This window comes from Macrotis lagotis, chromosome 1, assembly GCF_037893015.1.
Source record: "Macrotis lagotis isolate mMagLag1 chromosome 1, bilby.v1.9.chrom.fasta, whole genome shotgun sequence".
Classification (NCBI taxonomy): domain Eukaryota; kingdom Metazoa; phylum Chordata; class Mammalia; order Peramelemorphia; family Peramelidae; genus Macrotis; species Macrotis lagotis.
In genome coordinates this window covers 299,770,862-299,796,720 of record NC_133658.1, presented here as the reverse complement: position 1 = coordinate 299,796,720, position 25,859 = coordinate 299,770,862, and the positions used below count along the sequence as shown (strand labels likewise).

At 38.3% G+C, this 25,859-nt stretch overlaps 1 protein-coding gene across 2 annotated transcripts in view; it reads left to right on the top strand.

The window, feature by feature from the left end:
• The first annotated feature begins 23,578 nt into the window (after positions 1–23,578).
• Positions 23,579–25,859, top strand: part of GNAO1 (G protein subunit alpha o1) — a 261,560-nt gene continuing 259,279 nt past the window's right edge. Inside the window, exons 1-2 of one of the 2 annotated variants that reach the window (XM_074211283.1) lie at positions 23,579–23,767; positions 24,133–24,175. In XM_074211283.1, coding sequence (XP_074067384.1) covers positions 23,650–23,767; positions 24,133–24,175 — 161 coding nt within the window. In that variant the 5' untranslated portion in view covers positions 23,579–23,649. The remainder of the gene's footprint in view (positions 23,768–24,132; positions 24,176–25,859) is intronic. The other variant, XM_074211282.1, reaches the window with a different exon arrangement.

Here is a 25,859-nt window from a genome sequence, read left to right as displayed (position 1 = left end):
CCTTCTAATTGACCTCCTTACCCATTTCTCTTGACTCCAATCCCTCCTCCATACAGGTGCCAAAATAATTTTCCTTAATCTCCTCTCGCTCTTTTGAACATTAAATGTTTTGAGCAGGGAAGTAAGATGAGCAAATCCAATAAAAACAATAATAATAATAACCATAGAATATTCAACAAAAAAGCAGATATTTTCCTTAATCTCCTCTCGCTCTTCTATTAAATAAAAATTGACTGGCTTCTTATGTCCTAAGTGTAGCACATGATCTAGAGATACTGCCTTAACCTTCACATTGGCAGATTGAGTTTCCAGAGTTCAAATATCTACTATATTCCCTTATGATAACTCTAGAGTGGATGGAATAAGGTTCCCAGTGCTATAGCTAGCAAGCCCCACATTGGAAAGTTTCCTCTAAAGATTATCTATTGATATCAATTAGTCAAATTTAATTAACTTTTTTGTATTCAATGGGGTAATACAAAACAATCCCTTAAAAAGTCTGTGGCACACTCTCCCATATGTACTGAGACCATGGAAAAGTAGACTACACCTTAAAACACATATGACAAATGGGGTAAGTCACACCTTTTAGCTGCTGGAAGTCCTTTTCTCCTTATCAAGAGTCTCTCAGACAATAAATATTTTCTTGGATATGATATAGCCCTACTGCTGGACTCCTTGAAGGGTCTTGAAACTTCCCATCACATTTAATTTGTGCTCAAATGTAGATATTGCTATCAGCTGTTACTAAACCACGACTACTGCTAGCCAGCAAGGGAAAAAAATCCAAATCAAGAAGTACTTCTCCAATTAGAGGGGACAAGGAATGGAGACTGAGGATAGTTGAGGTCAGTATACAACCTAATGACACCATCAAGTAATTTCTTCTCAAGAGCCTGACTAGAAGCATCAGCTAGTTCTAAACTGGCTCATATTTCATGGATGGTCCATAGATAATGACCAAGTTTCCTCAACCAATTGGAACACATTTCTTGCGTGGTCTCATCAATCAAGAAATTTTTAAATCCAGAATAAAGACTTGGATTCTTTAAGTTGGGCCTTGTTTTTACTTAGTCTATACCTCTGACAGGTTGATTCAGTCAAGATGTCTGGGTTCTTTTGAAATTATTAAAGTAGGGGGGCAGCTAGGTAGTGCAGTGGATAAAGCACCAGCCCTGGAATCAGGAGTGCCTGGGTTCATAATCCAGTCTCAGACACTTAATAATTACCTAGCTGTGTGGCCTTGGGCAAGCCACTTAACCCCATTTGCCTTGCAAAAACCTTAAAAAAAAGGAATTATTAAAGTAGGAGAATAGAATTTCCACATTATGCTAGGTTAAAATACAAATTCCTCTGGCTTTTAAATCTCTTTATAATCTGACCCCAACTTCTCTTTTCAGCTTCATTATAAAATATTCCCCTTCCCAAACTTCCCACACAAGGCAGCCCATCTCCCATATTACTCCTTTGCATTGACCAATCCAATGGAATGTTCTTTCACCTCCTCTCCTCTTGATAGAGTTCCTTACTTATTTTAAGATTTAACTAAGGCTCTGACTATTATATGAAGCCTTTTCTGATCAAATGAGATATTTATAAAGTTCATAGCATAGGACCTGGCATATAATAGCACTTGGAAAATGATTTTTCTTTTCCTTCCTTATTTCTTCCTAATTGCTAGTACTTACTTCTATTTATTCTACATATATTTATATTGATATTCATTGCCTCCTTTATTATAAGTTCCTTGAAGTCAGAGACTATTCCATAATTATCTTCAGTAGTAGACATTTAATAAATGATTGTTAAATGATTAATTAATTGAACACCCCACCCTACCCTTGTCCAGCAGACTCTGAAATGTTTAACAGTATGATAGAATTTCATGTTGGAAGGCCATCTTGTTGAACCTGCCTGAATGATAATTCCCATGTCAATATACCTGATAGGTGGTCAACCAACTCTAATTTGTATATTCTAATGAAAGGGATCTTATTATTCTTGAGGTGATCATTCTACTTTTCCATAGTTTTTTGGAGAGGTACTCTAGAACACTGAAAAAAATGCTGAATTTGGAATCAAAGACCAGTATTTGAATCCTAGCTCTGCTATTCACTGCCTGTGGGACCTTGGGCAAGTCATTTAGGAACCTCCATGGTCCAAAGCAATAATATTGTGATCTATAGTCCTTTAAAACTTTTGTCTTAACAATTATTAACTAGCAGCACAACTGAATTTACCTCATTTTAACTTCTCACCTCCATCTCTTCATCCCTTGTTTAGCCCTCTGGGGGTCAAATAAAACAAGACTAATTTCTCTCCTATAAAATAGTCATTTAAATGTTTAAAACAGCAATAATACCTCCTCATTCCCTAAAGTCTTTTCTTCCTCATGCTAAACACTGGAGTCTCACAGCATGAACTAGTATGTTGTTATCATTGCTGTTCAGTCATTCAGTCATATCCAACTCTTCATGACCCCATGAACCATAACACACCAGGCCCATCTTTCACCCATTTTCTCTTGGAGTCTGTCCAAGTTCATGTTTGTTGATTCCGAGACACCATCTATCTCATACTCTGTCATTCTCTTCTCCTTTTGTCTTCAATATTTCCCAACATTGTGGTCTTTTCCAATGAGTCCTGTCTTCTCATTATGTGATCAAAGAATTTAAATTTCAGCTTCAGAATTTGACCTTCCAGTGAATGACCTGAATTAAGTATTGACTGATTTGATCTCCATACTATTCAAGGGACTCTCCAAAGTCTTCTCTAGCACCACAAATCAAAATACTGAAGTCCTAATTCATCCACTTGGGGGGTCAAAGTTAGCTCTATCAGTCATAAGTAAACTCAGTAGTTTATTGATACTGGGAGTATGAGGAGTCAACTTAAGAGGACAACCAGTGTCTTGCCCCACATTCACAATCCTAGCTGTCCTTTTCTGGACACTCCCCAACTTATCAATATCTTTCTTAAAATGTGATGTCCCAAACCGAATATAGTAGCCTAAATATCTTCTGACGAGGATAAATACACAGCACCCTCAGTAACTCTAGAGTGCCAGGTCCTCAATTGTCCTCTGAACTAGCTATCTTCTTTTTGAAAGAGTAGGTTGCCTTTCCAGAAGAAAGACTGGAAAACTCCTCTTTGGTCTTGATTAATCATTTTACCTAGAATGTTTTCTTGCTACTATATAAGCCCAAACAGCTCCACCTTTATGTTTCTATAATGTATAATTCTGTTTGTTCACTATCAGGTATGCTAGCATCTCTAAGTCTACAGAAGTTTATGGGTAGGCTTATCATGAACAATGTTCTTTACAGCAGGACAGATAGAGAGTGTCTATATTGTGGTACCCCTTAAGGTTGATAATGAATCCCCTGAAATGACTTCATTCATTTGAATTCACATAACCTATTTCCATTGGTCTGGAATCAATTACATCTTTTAAATAATTATAACTTCAAATAGTGTAAGTTTTTCAAATAAGATAACTATAGTTATCCCTTCTACATTGCAGGAGTTAGGGGTATGCTATAGATGCAGTGTAAAATTTTATGACCCTCCCTTTATACCAGAAAAGTCTGAATTTTTTTTCCTTTTTTTATGGTGTGCTCACAATACCTTATTACAAAATTTGAATTAAATGTTTGGTCATAGTGTTTTCTTCTAGCCTTCATAGATCACCTGTGGCTTCTACAAAATTTCCAAAAAAAATTTTATTTAATTTCTTATGCTGACTCAAAATATATAGAAACTCCAATGGGGAAAGTTGCGATGTGAAAGGGATAATTTTTCTTCAAGGTGTGGACTGAGTTTGTTGGTTGGCATACTGTAAGGATACAGAAGACAATGGAAGTAACAAGGAAGTGTGGGGTATGGACTAAGAGAAAATACACAGGTAGAAGAAAATGGAACAGACCCCAGGAGGACAAAACTAGGCCTGTTACACCTATTAGTCTCTACCTTCTATTCCACTCTTAGATCTATGCGATTCTTCCAGCCAATCTTCTTCAGTCCCTGAGGTGTTCCGCCACTTAGCCCATCCTCTAATAAATAATAATTGTAATAATAATGCTCTCAAGATCAATTGAATGATGATAACATTATCTGCTTGCTGTGCTAAAAGGGATACATGGCAGTATGGAGGAATTTTTCATGTTTGTTTATGGGTTGTTAAAAAAAAATCCAGGATTATAAAGCTTGGCATCTCTACCATGTTGGAAAATCAAAGTAAGACCCATTCCTTTCACAATATTTGCCTATTTTATTTACAAACGTGCTGCAGTTCTGAAGCAAAAAACCACAGGAAGAATGAAAGTTTCATTCTTGTCTTGAAAAGCTGAGGGAAGGAGGTGGACATAGAGAAGGAATGGGAGTCACACTCACACAGAACAGTTGTTCAGAGTCAAGTGGTGAATCAAATTGTACTATTTTTCTGCTTTGCCACCTGGTAATGTTTCTACCTCCTGTCACTTTACCACCTGCAATTTTCCCTATGCTAAAATCCTGTTGCCCTGTCCATCATTCAAGAACATTATTGCATCTTCACCCAATCCTCTCTCCTCTTATATTGTTTCCAAACCCAAGGGGATTGCAGTTGTCAGATCCACTTTAATAATAGCTAAAAACCACGTAGTCCCAATTTCAAGTTATTACCTTTATCCTAGTGGAGATTAGTGGATAGAATGCATGGCACTCATTTAGGACCCAATTCAACAATGGTCAAGAATGAGATAGGGAATTAAAAGCATAGAAACTTTTGCTTCAACCTCAGGAGAGAGAAGGGAAGCAATGTGGGAAGAAGAGCAGTATTTATATGTCATCACCATGAAACTTGGACCAGTAATTGAGCAGAAGCAGGAGAGTAGGCTGGATCACCTTTGGGAAATCATGCAGTACTGTTAATGACTCCAAGCTTCCCCCTGAAACAAAGGCCCATCCTTTTAAGACCAGTATTTTCCCAGAGATGATATATAGTTGCAAATAGTGGATTACAAATTGATATTAAAAATCACCCAGAAGCCAAAGAGGAAGTACATGGTGGGAATGAGCAGGTTGCCACACATTCCCAACAAAGAGTTATACTGAATAAGGGTTAGTGATAAAGTTTATTTCACTTCTTCCTTATGATAGGTATAGTGATAAAGGATAAAGGAAGTAATATGAGACAGTTATGATGGGGGATGGGTAGAGTTGTACTACTCACAAAGTAAGAGTAAAGGATAATGAATCAAAAAGCCTAAATGCTCCAATGGTATCCTACAGATCCAGAGTCAGGTAGACCCTCCCCAGGAAGATTTACAGGGCATGAAAATGATTCAACCAGGATAGGCAGACACAGTTGGATTGTCATCTGAATCATTAAATGTAATACCAAGGGCAAAAAATCAAAACTCTATCAAGACAGTATCAAAGTACCATGAAACCCCAGAAACAGCAGAACACCAAATTAATTATTATTGCATTGAACCATGCATTGGATCCTTGGCTTGCTTCAAGGTAACTATTGAGATTCAAATGCTTTCCCAGAATTGATTGGCCTCTGAGCTCATGATCTGTGTGAAGGTTTCTGGGATGATGCAGAGTATTCTGAGGGAGAGGGAGAGGGAGAGAGAGAGAGAGAGAGAGAGAGAGAGAGAGAGAGAGAGAGAGAGAGAGAGAGAGAGAGAGAGAGAGAATGAACTTTAAAGCATCTGAAAGGAGGAGAGAACCACGTGATACAGGGGTAGTCACTTCTTATTGTCCATCTTAAAGTCATATGACTCTTGCAAAGTCAAACTCTTAGGGTAAGAGCTGTGCTTTCAAACAGTGACTGCTATCCACTTTAACAATATGGTTGGGGGGCAGCTAGGTAACACAGTGGATAGAGCACCAGCCCTGGAGTCAGGATTACCTGAGTTCAAATCCAATCTCAGACATTTAATAATTACCTAGCCATGTGGTCTTGGGCAAGCCACTTAACCCTGTTTGCCTTGCAAAAACCTAAAAAAAAAAAACCCAATATGGCTGGGAATGACTGACAAGTGAGCACAGAGCCTAGTGGACTAGGTTAGTGAGATGATCCTGGCTATGCTACAAATTCCTCTAACTGTCCCACTCCTGCAGAATTTGTTTACTTCTTTCTTATGAGCAGAAAAAGTTGACTAGGAAAGTCCCAGTTCCTGGGGCAGTTAGACCCAGTCAATATATAATCATAGCACTTTCCCTTTTCTTCTGCAATGTCTGTCCATTCCTTCACCATCATTTATTCTAGAGTATGCAAAATAGTTTGAAGAAGACAGTTGTACTTTGTGTTTGCAGTTAGGTTCCTTGGTAGAAACCAGTGAGATTACATAGTCTGGAGTTTGGAGAAAGGAGAAAACCTGTACAGTACCTACTTGTAAAGATGGAAAACAGGAACACTGAACTTGTCCCCAGAGTGGTCTATGACAGTTTTCTAAGACAACTTCTAACATTATGGACAAGGAGAAATAAAAACAAGGAGAGAAACTTTAATCTCAGTCATCATCATTTCTCTATACCACTCATACACATATGTAATATAAATTACATATTATACAAATTACATCTTAGTGAACTGAGAAATTTAGACAAAAGAAGAACAGAGGAAAGGGCCTCGACTATGTGAACTTTCCTGGGTTCCTCTAACCTTGGTTCATGAGCCTATGCTACACTTTGGAAATTTATCTACCACAAGAGCAATATGTTCAAATAACTATGTCATAGTCAAAAAAACAATTTATTAAGCAACTACTTGCTCCATCCAGGGGTCAATAATATTCATTTTAAGATACTAGGATCCTAGGCTATAGAGCTGTAAGAGAAAGTAGAATCCAGTTTTCATCATGAAGTCTTCCTTCCCTTCTGCCTTTCCTTTCTCTCACCCCCAACCCCTACTGTCCATATTCAATGAATCACTCATTTTGTCTCCAAAGAGGCAATTGTGTTTTAGGAGGACATGAGAATGTTGAAGAAGTTCAGTCATGTACAGGTAAGTGGAATCATAAGAGTCTCCAGAGATCATCAGCCCATTCTTTTTCCTCCGGGAAGAATGACACCTTGTTTTCATTTAGCAGACAGAGAATTTTAATGAGAAAGAGAGAGTTCTAAATAAACCAAAGCAGAATGACCATGTCATAACTCACTTTTCCCATTTCTAGTTCAAACATGTCCCATTTGCTTTACTGTGGATCAGAAGTCTCAAGTATTTGAAAAATAAAATAAACAAATGATGTTTGGGAGAGAAAGTATTATGTTAAGTGTTTTACCATCAGCAAATTTTTTTTCAATGCTGTATGATTCTTTTCCATTCAACATTCCTATTTAGGAACTCTGCCTATATGGCAGGGAGAGTAAAACTTTAGGTAAAGATAAAGTGAGAAACCAAACTGAGAGAGGACAATCAGACTAAAACAAAACTGAAGTTTCTATCTCTCTTGATTAAAGATAGTTTCATCCCAGTCCCAGTTGGGCTTATAGGGGAAGTAGGAAACAAATAGGGAAAAGCAGTTGGATTGGGTATAAAGTCCAGAGAGGATATATGTGCTGCAGATTTTATTATGAGGGCACAGAGGAGGACAAAGTATCTAAAGATATGACTGAAGGTAACAGAGTCTTAGGGGAAAAAAACTTATGAGCAGGGGTGGCTAGGTGGCACAGTGGATAGAGCACCTGTCCTGGTGTCAGGAGTACCTGAGTTCAAATCCAACCTCAGACACTTAATGATTACCTAGTTGTGTGGCCTTGGGCAAGCAACTTAACCCCATTTGCCTTGCAAAAACGTAAAAATAAAATAATAATAATAAAAATTTGTGAGCACTAAGAAGACATCAATACCACAAGCCTATATCCCTACTCTGACAACTACACAAAATAATTTGGAGACTTGGAGGACCATCTGTCCAAGAATTAAGATCATCATTAGTGAGGTATAAGTAAAGATGAAGTCTTTTGCAAGCAATAATCAATACACTATCTTAACATAATTAACTGGAAAAAAAAAGATAGTTTCACACATCTGGAGGTAATGTGGTACAATGCAAAGAGTCCTTGTTTTAGAGTCAAAGAACCTGAGTTCAAGTTTTGATTATACTACTTACTACTTCTGTGCCATTGGGATAAGTCATTTAGAATGTGAGCTCCTTGAGAGCTTCTCCCTCTTTATGGAAATGTCTTACTTTTCTATTTCCTCCCCCCCACCCCAGTACTTACCACAGTGTTTTACAATTAGTTAAGCCCTCAATAATTTTTTTCATTTATTCATTTTAACTTCTTTTAGACTCAGTTTCCCCATTTGTGAAATGAAGGAGTTGCTCTAGATGACCTCCAAGGATATTTCTGTTCAAGATCCATTTATCTATGATCCTATGATACCTCTTCATTTCCACCCAGAAAAGCCCTGACTTCCTTCTATGGTACTTCCCACAAGACAAATTTCCTTATTCCCCTTTTGTTGTTAATGTTCTTTCCCTCTCAAAATTACATTGTATTATTTTGTAATTACTGATTTGTATAGATGTTGTGATGTTCTTCCAGTCTTCAAGTTCCTTGAACAAAGGGATCATTGCAATTTTAATTGTGGGCTTTTCTTTTTATTTCCAGTGCCTAGCATAGAGTAGACACAGTTAATGTTTGTTGAATTGAATTTCAGGGACATCACTATCTAGAGTGATCCCAAGTAGTGCTTTAAGTGGTTAGAAAGTGTTCTAGGTTAACAGAGTTAAATCCAAGGGCTGGAGAAGTGATTGGGCTCTTCTAGCCATTCCTTAACATTTAGCAGCAAATGCTTTCTAAATTAATAGTTTTGTCTTAAACAAATCCTTCTGTCACTAAAAAAAGGTGAAAGAAAAACCTCGTTAGGGACTGTTGTGTATGGGAACATTGTAAATTATCTTCACCTGTTATCCTTGAGCACCAGAGCCTTATCTTACCAAGTGCCACAGGAGTGGGACTAGATTAGAGACTGAGGAAGTATTTAAGCACTGGTATTTGGTTCAATAAAACGGAGACCTTGGAGACCTTGGTGTATAGGGAGAAACTTGTCTTCCTTGTCTCCTGCCCCTCCAACACTTGCCTGGGGAAGTCCAGAAAGGGGATTCAACATATGACAGCTGGTAAAGAGACTCAACAAAACCTAACTCAATTTACATATATTCTGATGAGATTTTTTGAAGCTATGAATTGTTGTAGAGATGAATTACATTTGACTGAATCTTGGAGATTTTCTTCTATGCCTGTGTCAGCCTTATTCATGCCAATAAAAGTACCAATATCCATGTGAAAGTTGCTAATTCTTTGGTTACAATCAATGTAAGGCTGATTATTCCTGATTATACAATGGAAAAGTATGATTTTGACATCAATTTTTGTCAGCAAGACTCAGTGGATCATGGTGGCATGTACCCACAATTCTTATAGCCCAAGAAGTTAGGCTGGTTTAATGAGTACTGAATCTGCAGTGAGTGTCCTGTCTGTTAATAGCCCCTGTACTTCCATCCTAGACAAAAGAAAAAAAAAGTCAGATTTTTAAAATTTTAATTTAATTTAAATTTTTTTAAGTTTAAAAAAATCAGTGTGACCCATGATGTTCAAGTTTTCTTAAATAGTTAAGAGAATCAATTGGTCAAGTACCTCTTGTCTGAGCTCTTGCAAAGATTTTTCTGAATATTAATCAGTCAGGGTACATGGGCTTAACTAGTAGACAATCTTTTCCGTGGTCCTATTGGTCATTGAGGAAACTTGGCTTCAGTGCATATTTAAGACTCTCAGAGGCCTTAGATGTAGGCACCTATTGTCTGGGTGAAGAAACTTTGTTAGTCTCTATTTCAAATACTATTGACTTTGGGAAGTAGAAATAATCTCAGAATAGATAGTCTTCTAATTTTGGTTAAAAATATATATCCTGGAGTAAGGTGTGTGGTTAAACTTTTTTGCAGAAATTAGAAGAAAAGTAAATGTTTAAAATTTTGTCAAGCAAATTTATGTAAGAACATATTAATTTTTAAAAAATAAATTTTATTAACAGTTTTTTCATAACTTAGATATCCTTATGTATCCCCAACTTCAAATGATGTCATCTACTTTGCTTCCAATTCTTTGTCACCATAAAAAGTGCTACTATAAATGTTTTGATATATATAGGACTTTCCTTATATCAATGACCTAATAATAGAATCACTGGATCAAATAGTATAAACAGTTTAGTAACTTCATTGGCTTAATTTCAATTTGCTTCCCCCCCCCAAAAAAAATGGCTGTATTAATTCATGGCTCCACTATCTTCCCATAATTCCCATTGATTATTTCTATTTTTTCTCATCTTTGGTAACCTATTTAATAAGGGATGAAAGCTCAGGGTTGCTTTTGATTACCAATTTTCTTATAAGGAGTGATTTAAAATAATTATATAATAGTTAAAGTTTGCAATTTTTGAGAACTGTCTTTCAATAAACATTTATTAAGCACCTATTATATGTCAGGCCCTCTGCTAAGTGTTGGGAATGCAAAGAGAGGTAAAAGGTAGTCCCTAATCTTAAAATACACTCAGTCTGATGACACACAATCTACAAATATGCAGAATAAATCAATAGAGGAAAGGCACTGGCATTAAGGGAGATAAAGACTTCTCATCAGTGATGGGATTTTATCTGGGACATGAAGAAAGCCTGGAGGTGAGTAGGGCCAGCATTCCTGGCATGAAGAAGAATAAGAGATGGAATATCTTGTTTGAAAAACAATAAGGATGGGGGTGGCGTAGTGACGTAGTAGATAAAGCACCGGCCTTGGAGTCAGGAGTACCTGGGTTCAAATCCAGTCTCAGACACTTAATAATTACCTAGCTGTGTGGCCTTGGGCAAACCACCTAACCCCATTTGCCTTGGAAGAAACCTTAAAAAAAAAAAAAAAGAAAGAAAGAAAAACAATAAGGAAACCAGTGCAGAGTATGAGTGGAGGTGGGGGAGAATAAGATTTGTTAATATTCTTTGATCACTTAACTATTAAAGAATGACCATACATATGTGCATATGCATATATATGTGTGTGTGTGTGTTATCTATACATTTTAGATGACAAATCCTTGTCTGTGAAATCTAATACAATGATTCTTCCCATTTCCCTACTTATATTAGATACATTAATTCTGTTTGTACAGAAGCTTTTCAATTTCATATAATCAAAATTACCTATTTTATTTAGATAATTAGTAATTGTCTCAATCCCTTGTTCAGTTAAGAATATCTTTCCTAAGCTTAACAATAAAAGTACATGATCTAAAATGGTCAAAAGGTTTGAAAAGGCAGTTTTCAGAAGAAGAAATCAAACTTATCAATAGCCATATTTAAAAATGTTCTAAATCACTATTGATTAGAGAAAGGCAAATTAAAACAATTCTGATATACAGTATACCTCACAAATATCACACTGGCTTAACATGAAATAAAAGAAAAATGACAATTGATGGACAGTATGTGAAAAAAAGTGAAATACTAATGGCTGTAGGCAAAATGTTAGTCGAACCATTCTAGGGAACAATTTGGAACATCCGAAAGAATATAAAACTGTACATACCCTTTGACTCAAAAATGCCACTACTAGGTCTGTACCCCAAAAGGATCAAAGGTGAAAGGACTTATTTGGGCAAAATATTTATAGAAACTCTTTTTGTGGTGGCAAAGAAAATGAAGGTATGACCATCAATTGGGAAATGGCTGAACATGTTATGTATATAACTGTGATAGAATACTATTGTGCTAAAAGAAATGATGAGCGGAATAGTTTCAGGAAAACCTGGGAAGACTTTTATGAACTCATGCAAAGCAAAGTGAACAGAACCAGGAGAACTGTGTATACAGTAATATCAATATGTAATAATGATCAACAGCAAAAGACTGTCTGATCAAAACAATGATGTAAGAAAACTCCAAAGACCTCACGATGAAAAATGCTATACTGAGATAAAGATGCTATACCAGAGAGAGATAGAAATGCTATACAGAGAACTAATGAACTGTGTGCAAACTGTAACATTATTTTCTGTGTGTGTGTGTGTGTGTGTTTGTGTGTGTGTGTGTTTTCATTTGTAAAATTACTAATATGGAAATATTTTGCCTGATTTCACATTTATATAGTGCTTGTCTTTTCAAGGGGTAAAGGAAGAGAAAGAGGGAGGGAAAGAATTTGGAACTCAATTTTTTAAAATAAATGTTAGTTTTTTTCACATTATTGGAAAATACTTAATGTAATAAATAAAATATTTTTAAAGTATATGATCAACATGACTATTTTGGAAATATGTTTAACAAGTATAACCTATATCAGATTACTTGCTGTCTTGAGGAGAGAAAGAAGGGAAGGAGGGAGAAAATGTGGAACTCAAAATCTTACAAAAATGAATATTGAAAACTATCATTGCATATAAATGAAAGAACACAAAAATAAAAAAGTATATAATCTGCTTTACTTTTAATTTTTTGCTGTCATCTTTAATATTCAGGTTACATCCATTTTGAATTTATTGTGGAAAATAATTGGTTTGTTTAAAGTCTATATTCTAGCAGACTGCTTTCCTGTTTTCCTAGAAATTCTTATCATATGGAGTTCTTTCCGAAGTATTTGTGTTTTGGGGTTGCAAAATTTATTTTCAAATGGAAAACTACTAACAATATTCAAGCAAAAAAAAGATGATTATATACTATACAAAATATGAAAGCTGCTTCTACTTAAGAAAACAATTTCCCCAACTGGTTGTTTTGCTTATAATTACAGGAGATAAACAATAGCACCTGGAGCTATGCTGTGGGTCAAAACACTCAAAATAAAATATTAAATAATGAAATAAGCCCACCCTGTACAGAAGACAGAGGAATGCTGCTGTGGCTTTTCCAGGCCCCTTTACCCCTTACCTTCAGTATTTAATTCTGTTTTTCTCTCCAGTAGATATAACTTATCCCCATGAGTTCAGGTAAGTTACCTATCTTTGATGGGACTCAGTTTTTTTTATCTTCAAAATGTGGTGTTTGGACTAGATGATTAAGAAGAGAGGATCTCTTCCAGCTTGAAATCTATTATCCATGGGCTGCTAGGTCGAGAAGTGAATAGAGTACTGGCCCTGGAGTCAGGAATACCTGAGTTCAAATTCGGCCTCAGACACTTAATAATTACCTAGTTGTGCGGTCTTGGGCAAGCCACTTAATCCCATTGCCAAGAAAGAAAGAAAGAAAGAAAGAAAGAAAGAAAGAAAGAAAGAAAGAAAGAAAGAAAGAAAGAAAGAAAGAAAGAAAGAAAGAAAGAAAGAAAGAAAGAAAGAAAGAAAGAAAGAAAGAAAGAAAGAAAGAAAGAAAGAAAGAAAGAAAGAAAGAAAGAAAGAAAGAAAGAAAGAAAGAAAGAAAGAAAGAAAGAAAGAAAGAAAGAAAGAAAGAAAGAAAGAAAGAAAGAAAGAAAGAATTATCCTCTGAACTTTTCAATAATTACATTCTCTCTTTTTCCTTTCACTTCCTCTCTCCTATCCTTCCCTGAAATCTAACAGGGCTAAGACCAGATGAAATGTATAGTAAAGTTTTGGGGGGTCATGAGTAAAAGTTGTCTGTTACTTTTACTTTTCTCAAGCTATATATAAAATTGTGTGATAATTCTGATAAGATGGGTGGCTGATTGAGAATTGCTATTTCTCTGAATTTTCTCTGTTCAATCTGATAGATATATTCCATCCATCACAGAGCAATATTATAAAGAAAATTTTTTTCTATCTCAAGGACCAGGATTTAAATTTCTTTATCTTGTCCTCGGGGAACAGAGAGCTTGCCTAAATGTCATAAAATGTCTCAGGAAGCCAAAGAAGCCCACTAGGAAGTCAGTCAGTCATGTTCTTGGTACTTCAGGTTTTCTGGGAACAATCAAATCCATATGTATTTTACAGCCTGTTGGCAAGGTCCAGAATTAAATCAGTCTATGTGGGTTTAGAAACATTTAAACCATTTCTCAAAATCAGATCAAATAAATTAATATCTGCAAGTTCAAACAGGGTTCAACCTATTTAACCTTACTTATTCTTGTTCTAGCTGGTTTCCATTATAACTCAATATTTCTTTACAAATTCTCCATTTCACTAACACTTTCATAAAGTTTTCTTTCTCTTATTCTATTCTACAGTGAAACTGCCAGAAAAGATTAATGTAAAATGTTTGTGTTGCTTATGTGAAAAGTACCAGAGTCATAGAAAATATTACAAATAATGCAATAAACCATTGGGTCAATATAGACCCAGGTCTTCTGCAACTTAATAAGTACTTGATAAGCACTTTACAAACAGACTAAATTATTTTAACTGTTACCCTGAATACAAGCAGGTAGAGAAAGCTTGAATTTCTAATACATGTGTAGAAAAACTGAGTTTCTGAAGGAAGTTACATAACAGGGAACCAATAGCAACCAAGAAGACTCTACTCTAGACTAAATTTCCTCCATCAACCCTTGGGCAGTACTGTAACCAATATGAAAGCACTATTCCTACCTCCATACCCCCAAAATGTACCCCAGTGAGGTATTCTTCCTATCCAGATTGAGAAAAATCCCATATCTCATTCTCTTATGGGATTCTGAAACATCAAAGCACTCACTGAATGACATCCTTACCAGCGACCACATAATGGACTGCAATAACTTAAGAGCTCAATTCAATTACCTACAAGCCTTAATCTGCTCTTTCATAAAAGTTCCTTCACTCAAAAGCTCACAAAACCAGTTCCTTCCTGAGCATCTTTGCCACTCTATCATCAGCAGGAAAACAAATTCTGAAAAACATGTTGATGTTTTTGGTTTTTTAAAAATGGCATTCAAGGGTTATCACAGAACTTTCTGCCTGAAACTGAGAAAAATCTCTAAAGAATTAATATTTGATTTATTTTCAAGCTATTTTCCCCATTAACAATGAGGTTTTCATCTGTTACGTTTTACATAGTGTAGATTAGTATTTTCACTTATAGAGAGGCATACAAAAGATAGCTCTTAGAGAAAACAAGAAACGTAGAGATTGTCTTCTGGTATGAGTAGGCCACAAAAATTTTATTTGTCCCACAAAATTAGCATTGGCTAATTCAGAACTTCCTCATAGTTCTGAAGTCTAGACATTCACAGACCTAAAAAATTATAGACTTAGCAAAGCCTCAAGAGATCATCTGGGGGTGGCTAGGTGGCATAGTGGATAAAGCACTGGCCCTGGAGTCAGGAGTACCTGGGTTCAAATCCAGTCTCAGACACTTAATAATTACCTAGCTGTGTGGCCTTGGGCAAGCCATTTAACCCTGTTTGCCTTGCAAAACCCTAAAAAAAAAAAGATCATCTGGACCAATCTTCATAACAATCCAAACTATTCAAAACAGACATCTCTCTCTCTCTCCAAAAAGTGAAATTGGACAGCTTCCTTTAGGGAACCATTCCAGTGTCTTGTCACCTTGCAAGACAAGTTCTTCCTTGTTTTACCATTGTTATCCTCAGCAACTGATATATAGTTATGTATTTAATAAATCCATTTCCATTCATTAACTCATTTTCAAATGACACACTTTTTTCACACCACATCCTAATTTCTCCCTTTTCTGAGCTCAAAGACAAAATCTCTCATTTTTTGCTGGACTTCTTTACCTAGCACCTTAAAATCAACGAGTCCAAGACTAAATTTATTATCTCTTTCCACCCCATAAGCCTTTCTTTTTCTTCCTTTCTCACTCTGTGCATCATACCACAAAAGCTCACAACTCTTCCCTATCCCCCATTTCTTCACATGCAATCAAATTACCAAGTCCAATCCAATCAATTCTGCTACCACAGTTCCTCTCAAGTCCATCCTTTCCTTAAATTAAATGTTGTTTGTCCTTCATTCTCTAAGAGGACCATATAATCAGGGGGGTGATGCCATAACATGCAAGTGAATTGAATTTAAGTGAGGAAGGTGTGATGCAAAGTCACCAGTCTCACTTTCTCCTCTGTAGCCATCTGAGATAGAGAGAGGACAGTTGGAGATAGTCCTCTTACGCTAGCCATATGGCCAATACCCTATTGCAATTCCTAAATTACTGTGATAACCTCCCAACTTGTTTCCCTGCTACCAGTCTCTCCTCTCTTCAATCTATCCATCACAAAACTGCCAAAATAATTTCTCTAATGTCAGGATCTTAACTGTGTCACTCCCACATTGAAAAACCTCTAGTGGCTTCCTTTTGGGTGATGAATAAAAACAAACACCTTAGACTGGCATTTATGTTCTTTCAAAGAGTCTGCTCCAGTCTACCTTTTTAGCCAGATTCTATACTATTCCCCTCATGTACTGCATGATCTAGCCAGACTGGACTTTTAACTATTCCAAACTGAACATCCTCTATCTCCCACAGATGGACATTCATGCACTCCCTGTCAAGATTCTTAACTTCTCCCATCAAGGCTCAGTTCAGGAGCTCCCATTTCAGAAACACTTTCGCCGATCTCCCTTTCCCTACCAACTGAGGTAATTTTCTTCCTTCTTTATTTTTCTCAAAAAATTTAGTTCTTTCCCTTGTCCCTAATTCATTCTATGTCAGGTTCCACTTAATAGCATGTATGTTGAATTTACCTAATATAATGTAAATTTCTTGGGGACAAGAGCTATTACTTCCATCTTTGTATCTTTGGGTACTTAATAAATATTTTTCAAATTAAATTGAATTGTGACCATGGTTGATTATGGTTATACCATTACAATACAGACTTCACCCAGTGGCAGGCCTAGAGAAGGCATTTCATAAATACCTGTGGATTGATTAGCTAAAACTTCTTTAAATCTATTTCCTCTAGCTAAGTAACCCATGAACATAGAAAAATTATCAGTATTTCCCCATGTATTTGATAAAAGTAACTTAATAGGTCATTCTGGGTTTTTTTTTGCTTTGGTTTTTTTTTTACTATGAAGTTTGTTTGTGGATAATCATCCTTACAACAGTAAATACCTTAGGTAAGTAAATATATACTTTCTACCATCCAACTCTGAAAATTCCAATTTAATTTCATTTAGCATACAAACTAGCCATTTAAACCTTGTTCCATAAAAAACAGTTAACAAGACTACTCAAGGCAGCTAGGTTGTACAAGGGATAGAACCTAGGGCCTGGAATCAAGAAGACAAGTTCAAATTCATCATCAGACACTTTTTAGCTTGCTCATGCAAGTCACTTATGCTCTTTTTTGTATCTCAATTGCCTCAACTCAAAAATGAAAAATTAAAAATAGCACTTCATAGGCACATAAAAGATACGATATAAATTCTTCTCTTGACATATTCTTATGTATTTGTTCTGTGCAGATTCTAATCATTTGTGTGGTCTCAGTAAATTTTAGAAAACAAAACAACTTACAGATTGATGGTATTACATTCACCTGGCCAACAGTCTCAGCAAAAATAATTATTTTCTTAAAAGGCATAGGAAAGGAAACCAAAATAATTTTAATATAACAGACTCAGCAGAGATGAGGAACCATTTTCCTATTAAAAACTGTTGACCCACAGAATGAATGTATCAATTAAAGGCCAGTTACAAATTTTTAAAAAAGCAACTTAATTTAGTTTGTTTTTTTTCCTTTGAAAGAAAAATAGAAAACATTTCACTCAATTCTTTAAAAGAAGATCAGGGAACCTAAAACTTTATTTAAAACAATAGCAACTGTCTGGTAATAGTTTTTCTTTAGACAAGGAATTTTCAACTCTTTCTTGTGTTTTGGATGTCTTCTCGGAATAATACTTTTAAGTACAGAGTATTACAAAATAAATCAATGGCAGAACATATATTTTAAAACTACTTCATAGACCCCAGATTAAGAACTGCTGCCTTAAAGAATGACCTTGAACCCAAGACAATAAAATCTAATAGCTAAATCTTACCCTGAATTCAAAGATTTCCCTGCTTAAATGTCACATTTATTAGTTCATGGACAAATTAAGTGGTGATATTACTATTTAATCACAAAAATTACATCAATTTTTTTAAAAGTGAAAACTACTTGTTCTGTCACATATTTTGAAGTTTCATTCAGGCAGTCAACAGCCTCAGCAAAATAATTATTTTTAAAAAGAGAAAAGAGAGAAATTGAAATAATTTCAATATAAAACACTAAGCTGAGATGAGGAACCATTTTTCTATTAAAAGCCATAGGCCCACAGAATGAAAGACTCAATTAAAGGTCAAATATTTAAGCCTACTTCTAGTACTCTGAGGGGACCACAGCAATGCAAGCATACCTCAGAGATACGGTGGGTTCAGTTCCAGACCACTGCAATAAAGAGAATATCATAATAAAGCAAGTCGCACAAATTTGTTGGTTACACAAAGATATGTTTACACTACTATGGTCTATTAAGTATGCTAGAGGATTGATGCAATTAAAAAATGTATCTACCTTAATTTAAAAATACTGCTAAAAATGCTATTATCTGAACCTTGGGCAAATTGTAATCTTTTGCTGGTGGAGGATCTTACCTCAATGTCCATGGCTGCTGACTGAGCAGGGTACAAAATGCTGAAAGTTGGAGTGGCTGTGGCAATTTCTTAAAGTAAAATAACAATGAAGTTTGACTTTCCTTTCACAAAAAATTTCTCTGGAGCATTCAATGTTGTTTTATAGCATTTTACCCATAGTAGAACTTCTTTCAAAATTGGAATCAATCCTCTCAAACTGTACCACTATTTTATCAACTAAGTTTATGTAATTTTCTTCAATATTGTTGAATGTCAGGGAATAGGGAGGGTAAAGATCATTGATCATAAATTACCTTAACAGATATAATAATAATAATAATGAACAAGCTTGAATTCTTAACAAGAATTACCAAAATGTGACACAGTGACAGGATGTGAAAACATGCTGATGGAACAATGATGCCAACTGATTTGTTTGATTCAAGTTGACCACAATCCTTCAATTTGTAAAAAAAAAAAAAAGGTACAATGAAAGCAAAGTACAAAAAAACCCAAGGTATGTCTATATCCTGTTTCTGGGGTGTGAGCTCTTTTGAGGTTTCTACTATGCAAAATATATATATATATTATGTTATTTTGTGCTCTAAGGACACTAAGTATTTTTATAAGAGTCAAGAACTTTAAATAAAGATATTAGAATGATCTTACAAAAAGAAAAAAATGAAAATCAAATATGTACTTATTCATATGAAAATATCTCCTCAAATAACAAAAAAGTCTAAGCCAGATCTAAAAACACAGGTTCATGCTTCTATTCTACCAGGTCTAGCATGAGGAATGAAGGATAGTGGAAGCTAGGGATGTTTTGGTGTTATCATACAAATTAGATGTTCTTAAAAGCTCCTACCTCGGGGTAGTTAGATGGCACAGTGGATAGAGCACTGGCCCTGGAGTCAGGAGTACCTGAGTTCAAATCTGACCTCAGACACTTAATAATTACCTACCTGTGTGGCCCTTGGGCAAGCCACTTAACCCCATTGCCTTGCAAAAACCTTAAAAAAAAAGTTCTTACCTTGTTTGAGTATTCCATAAAATAGTCTTTTAAGTTGGTATAGGTTTGGTTTTTGAGCGACATGGCTATATCATCTACTCTCTGGAGTAGATTTTGAATGCTTAACAGTTCAGCTCAAGAGAGGACCTTAGTGTCTACTAGCTTATCTTGCCAAGTAATCTTCATACAATTCCCTAGACAACTCAAATGGAAGAGCTTCAATTTTCTGGCCATGGTGCCAGTAGTCTGTCTAGGTTTCACAGACATACAGCTATGGAGTCAACACAACAAGGTCAGAAGAAGTTCGACAGTCTCAAGATCTCCCTGAAGAACTTTAGTATTGATTATGAGACATGGGAGATTCTGGCAAAGCCCTACACAGCATGGTATGTCTGCACCAAAAAGGAGCTATGTTCTATGAGCAAAGCAGAATTGGTAGCACAAAGGAAAATGTGGGATACACAAATCTGGAAACATCTTCAACCCAAATGGTTAAATGGACTATTTGTGCCCAACCTGTGGTAGCGTCTTCCAAGCTCATTGGACTGACAACTCATACTTGAACAAACTGTACCTTGATCCCAGTGCCTTCGGTGTCTTTAGTCTTTTTTGAGTATGAAGGACTAACAACAAGAAGTTATTTTCCTAGGCTTAAGCCTTAAAGTCAAACAATAAAATCATAAAATAAATAAAATAAAAATCATAAAATAAAATCATAAAATCATAAAACTTCAGAATGAGAAATGTCAATCTAGTTCAACTTCTTCATTTTAAAAATAAGAGAAATGAAGGTCTAAGAAGTACACATAACTGGTGAATAAATATCTAGAGTAGAATCTATCTCTTCTGATTCCCATTTCAATGTTTGTCCTAAGACATGGTATGGATGAGTAAGTAATGGGAGGCAAGTCAGACCTTTAATTCAAATATAAAATGTCCATTTCCTGCAATGGAATAATGGCTTAGGCCTATCTTTTTAGTTTTTGCCTTCTTAGATTCTTTAAACATTATATCTGTGATCTCATGATTCCTAAAATTCATCCCCATAGAGGACAGTTAGTCTCTACTTGTAAGGCTTATCAAAAAAGTTCCCAGCTTGGCATTATATATATGCACCACTGCCTCAGTATCCTTTAAAGAGGGAAGCAAACTCTCTTAGAAAAGAGAACTCTAATTTATAATTTATGATTACCGATGATTCTTTTTTTAAAGATTGTAACTATACATGTGTACTCCCACTTTAAGCAAACATGATAAATTGAGCTCTAAATCTTCACTTTACAAGAATCTTTATTGAATAGCTTTATCTCCCAATGATGTAATATATTTACATACAACATGAATAATATATATATATATTATTACATATACCATCTGAGGATGTGAGCCATTTCATAAAATGAGATACACTTGTACCAGGAAACATTTGATACATCAAATAGTAAATTGATTTGAGTACTCCCCTCCCTCTACCAGTGCAAGTAGGCCATGCCTTCTCATACTATCTGACCTGCCCACATCCTTTTGTAAATCTCCCACATTATCTAAGCCAATATAGAATAGAATTCTTCAAGTTCAAAACACAAGAGTTTTCTTCTGAGGGAGCCCAAATCTTTCCAGACCTTTATTTGCTTATCAGAGTCTATATTTGTAAAACAGAAATGTTTGCTTTTATTATTACAATGAAACAAATGGATTTATTTTCAGAATCATGATGATGTCCAAGGGTTCTGAACAAGGTTTTCACTAATTTATATTCCCCCTGAAGCTTTTCCTACTGGTTTACTCTTTCCTGGAGAAGCTACTTCTTTCAACTAATTATTAAAAACAGTCATACTTAGAATGAAGATTTTCAGAAAACAAAGGCCAATTATTTTGAGGAATATTCACATGTGTGTACAATATTGAATTGGCTAAATATTTTGACAGATTGGTCCATTTATTCAATCTTTATTAGAAATGAGAAAAATAGGGGTGGCTAGGTGGTACAGTGGATAGAGCACGGGTCCTGGAGTCAGGAGGACCTGAGTTCAAATGTGAACTCAGACACTTAATACTTACCTAGCTGTGTGGCCTTGGGCAAGCCACTTAAATCCATTTGCCTTGCGAAAACCTTAAAAAAACAGAAATGAGAAAAATGAAAGGGAGAAAGAGATGCATAAGGGAGGAAGCATGGAGAGATTTTTTTTTTCACTAAAAATCTTCCTCAAAAAAACCTCCTTTTGGGAGAAAGGACTCAAATGCCCCGAATTTGTTCAAATTAAATGTTTTCTACCAAACCAAAAGACTAAGTGTCTTTTTAAAAATGTGTCAATACAAGTACAGATGTACTGACACCCCTTACTAATAGGGATATTTATTTATTTAGGTTTTTGCAAGTCAAATGGGGTTAAGTGGCTTGCCCAAGGCCACACGGCTAGGTAATTATTAAGTTTCTGAGACCGGATTTGAACCCAGGTGCTCCTGACTCCAGGGCCGGTGCTTTATCCACTACGCCACCTAGCCGCCCCTACTAATCGGGATATAATCAATATAATCCATCTGCCAGATTGGGGCTGGCGTTGTCCCTCTTCCTAGCTCTCCTCATCTGCAAGACGAGGTGGCCGGCCTAGGTGGCCTCTGGGGTCCTTCCAGCATCACACCTCTTGGTGACTCTGGAGCTTCTTGCAGGAGGCCCTTAGTCACGTCTTCACCAGAAAAGTCATGGAAAACTTTCAACTTAAAGTCCACGAAAGAAGTAGCTGTGGATGTAAATAAGGATAATGATAATAATAAAAAAAATAAAAGTAATAATAATGATGATGATGATGATGATGATGATGATGATGATGATGATGCCTTCCTTCGGATGGTGCGGCCGGGTCTCTGCTAACAGAAAAGAGGGGAAAGGGGAATGCAGAAGCGAGGAGGGGGCGCGAGAACGCCTGGGCAGCCCCCCCGGGGCTACACCGCCCCTGCGCCGCCGCGCTCCCATTGAGAACCGGGAGAGAGAAGGGCGGGGCGGGGCAGCCGAGGGCGCGTTCTCGCGCGCGCGCGCGCCCTGCCGGCCCCCAGGCTCCGCCCTCCGCCCGCTCGCGGCGCCGCCGGAGCGAGGGAAGGGGCAGAGAGGCGCGGGCGCGCGCGGGCGCGTGCTGGGCGGCTCGCTCCTGCCCCCTCCCCGGGGCCGGCCGAGCGGCGGGCGCGCGAGCCTCAGGGCGGGCAGGCGCGCGCCCCTGCTGACGTCATTGAGCCCGGCGAGCCTGTGCGGTGCGGGCTCGGAGCCCTGGCGCACTCGCGCACTCTGCCCGCTCCCTCCCTCCCCCTCCCTCTCGCCCCCCCTCCCGGCTCTCTTTCCTCCTTTTTTCCCTCTCCTCTCTCCTCTCGCTCTCTCTCTCTCTCTCTCTCTCTCTCTCTCTCTCTCTCTCTCTCTCCATTAGGATCCGCTGAACGATGCCATCTCTGGGAGCCAGCGCTGTCGCCGCCGCCGCCGCCGCCGCCCGCTAGAAACCTTTCCCCCCTTCCCCCCCTTCCCCGCGGCTTGCAGAGCCCCCCAGAGAAGAGGGAAAAAGGGGAAAAAAAAAAAAAGAAAGCTCAGGGGAGGGGATGCAATCCTAATCCCCATCCTCACAATCCTCTCTGGCTGAAGGACCCTCCCTGCCCCCTCCCCGCCCCATCCCCACCCTCCTCCGGCTCCCGGCTCCATCCGGCGCCCCCCGACCCGTATTTTTATTTTGAATTTTTTTTTTAATTTTTGCGGTAAATAGCCCTCGGTGCGCGCAGCCCCGCGCCGCCGCCGCTCCGGTGCCCGGCCGCGGTCGCCTCTTGTCGGATGCGTTGCTCGCCAGCCGCGGAGAGAGACCCGCAGCCCCGTGTCTAGAGCGCCCGGCCCCGGCCCCGACCCCAGCCTCCTCCCGCGGGGCCCCGGACGAGGGGGCCGCAGCCTGAAATCCACCTTGCGAGTTTTTGGGGGGAGGGGCTGCATTTTGATTGTGTTCGGGGAACTTGATTTGTTTTTCGAAGGAAAAAAAATAGAAGAAAGAAGAAGAAGGAAAGAAAATTGGCGATTTTTTTTAAAAGGACAGAAATAAATATTTCTGGGGGGGTGGGGTGGGGGGTCAAGCCGAGCAGGGGAACCGTGCCAGCCGAGGCGTACGGGCTGTTTGGGGTGTCACGATGGGATGTACATTGAGCGCAGAGGAGAGAGCCGCCTTGGAGAGGAGCAAAGCGATTGAGAAAAACCTCAAAGAGGATGGCATCAGCGCCGCCAAAGACGTGAAATTACTCTTGCTGGGTAAGAGAGCCTTGGCCACTTCCTCACCCCCCACCAGCCCCTCCACCAGCCCCCCCCCCCAGCAGCCGGGCTGCACCCTATTCCAAACAACGCCCCCACCGCCACCTCTGTGGCTCACCCCTTTCTTCACCCCTTTCCCTTGTCCTGTGTCCAGGAAGGCTCCTCCTGTGTCCGGAGAGACCTTTCCCTTCTTAGATTTGCACCAAGATAACCGAGCCTGTGCACACACTCGAGTCTCCTGCCAAAAAAAGCCGAACCCCTGCATCCTTTAGTCCCGCTTCTCCCTTCCTCCTCCCCAGAGTGATTTTTTTAGGCTGACACTGACACTAGCTTCTGTCTTTTTTCTTTTCTGTCTGTCCCTACAGGGGCTGGAGAATCAGGCAAAAGCACCATTGTGAAGCAGATGAAGTAAGTCCCTATTGTATTGGGGTTTTAATTTTTCCCCCTACTATACTTCCAACTCTCCCTTAGGCCCTGTTTGTAATTCTTGCTCACAAGCCCTTAACACTTTGCCTCCCCCACCACCACCACCACCCATCTCCCTTCCCACCTTAGGTGTTTCTCTTCCCTCCATCCCACCTCCCAGGAGGGATGTTTTTAGGGAGGAGTGAGGAGAAAGGATGATGGTGGGGGCTGTAGTTGTATGAATGACAATGTCCGCCATATTGATCAGAGCATCATCACTATCGGCAATATTGTGAATGTTATTTCCTACTAGTGGGGTGTTTTTCCTTATCCCCTCTGTCCCCACCCCCATCCTCCACCCTTCTCTCCCCTCCCCTTCTCACAGCTGCACCTGTGGCAGGGATTTATTTCTGGCTTGCCTAGAAGATGGAGGGGAGGGGACCTTGTCTTTTGCTCTGGGTGGAAAATCAAGTGTCTGCTGTTCATGATTTTGGTGCTGAATTGGTGGTAGTGGGGGTTTCTCTTATCTCTAGCTCTCTCTCTCTCTCTCTCTCTCTCTCTCTCTCTCTCTCTCTCTCTCTCTCTCTCTCCCACACATATACATACACATATAACCCCATGGGGTGGGGAGCACAAGATGAGAGGAGAGGAATGGGTGGCTTTCCAGGCTGATGTGAATGGCACAGATGCAACCAGGGCAGAGCCATCAAACAGACCAGTGTCAATTAAGCTTAATGTCAGCTTTCTATCTCTCAGCTTTTTCCTCTCTGCCCCCACCATCCTTGATGTTTGATCTCTTGACATGGGCAGCTGGCTTAGCTCCATGGTACTTATATTATTTGTTTGCTGAATAAGGTATGTTACATATAAATCTACCTACAGGGCAGATTTAAACAAGATTTGCTGCCACCCCAAATACCCCTTTGCCCAAGGGGTCAGTCTTTCCTCAGTTAATTAACTGGAATTCAATTTTGGCTCTTGATAGAAATTTTTTCTTTTGTTGATATTTTTTAAGTGAAAGAAAATATCATAATCTTAAAAGCCTCACCCTCTTTCTGAACACAAACACACACTTTATTGTTCCTCGCTCTTGTCATCAACCATTTCTTGGGGAGTTCTAAGGCAGGTTCGTTTTAGATTTGGGGGAGGGGACTTAGAAGGTGGAGGTGCAGGGATTTTTGTGCTCCATCCCCCACTACCAATCTTGTGTCTTTGCTACTTCCGTTATTCTCTCCATTTGGAGTTCGTTCGAGACCGTTTAGTGAGGCTTCCACATCGGTTTGCTGTGACACCTTTACATATACACAGGGTTCCTAATTAGGGGTTGCTATGCAGTAAACAAAAATGATTATTTTTCAACTTGACAGAATAGCTGAAGTAATTGCATCCCGCAGGAAAACAATGGAAAATAAAAATCTCTTTCTTGGGGAGGTGGGTGAGGGAGGAAGCTTGTTTGCGATTTCAGAAGTAAGATGGGGGGGGGGGTTGCACCTAAAGCCCCATTCTTGCACGTATAACTGGCATGACAAGCTGGTTCAAGGCGGCGCCATGATTGTACCGTGGAACAGCTCTTTAAAAATTCCCATCTGTTTTTCATATTTCTATATTTGCACGAGAGATTGTGGGGGGGGAGAGTTTTTGCAAGGGGGCATCTCAGCTTTGCTGCTCCCCTCTGGAACCATGATTA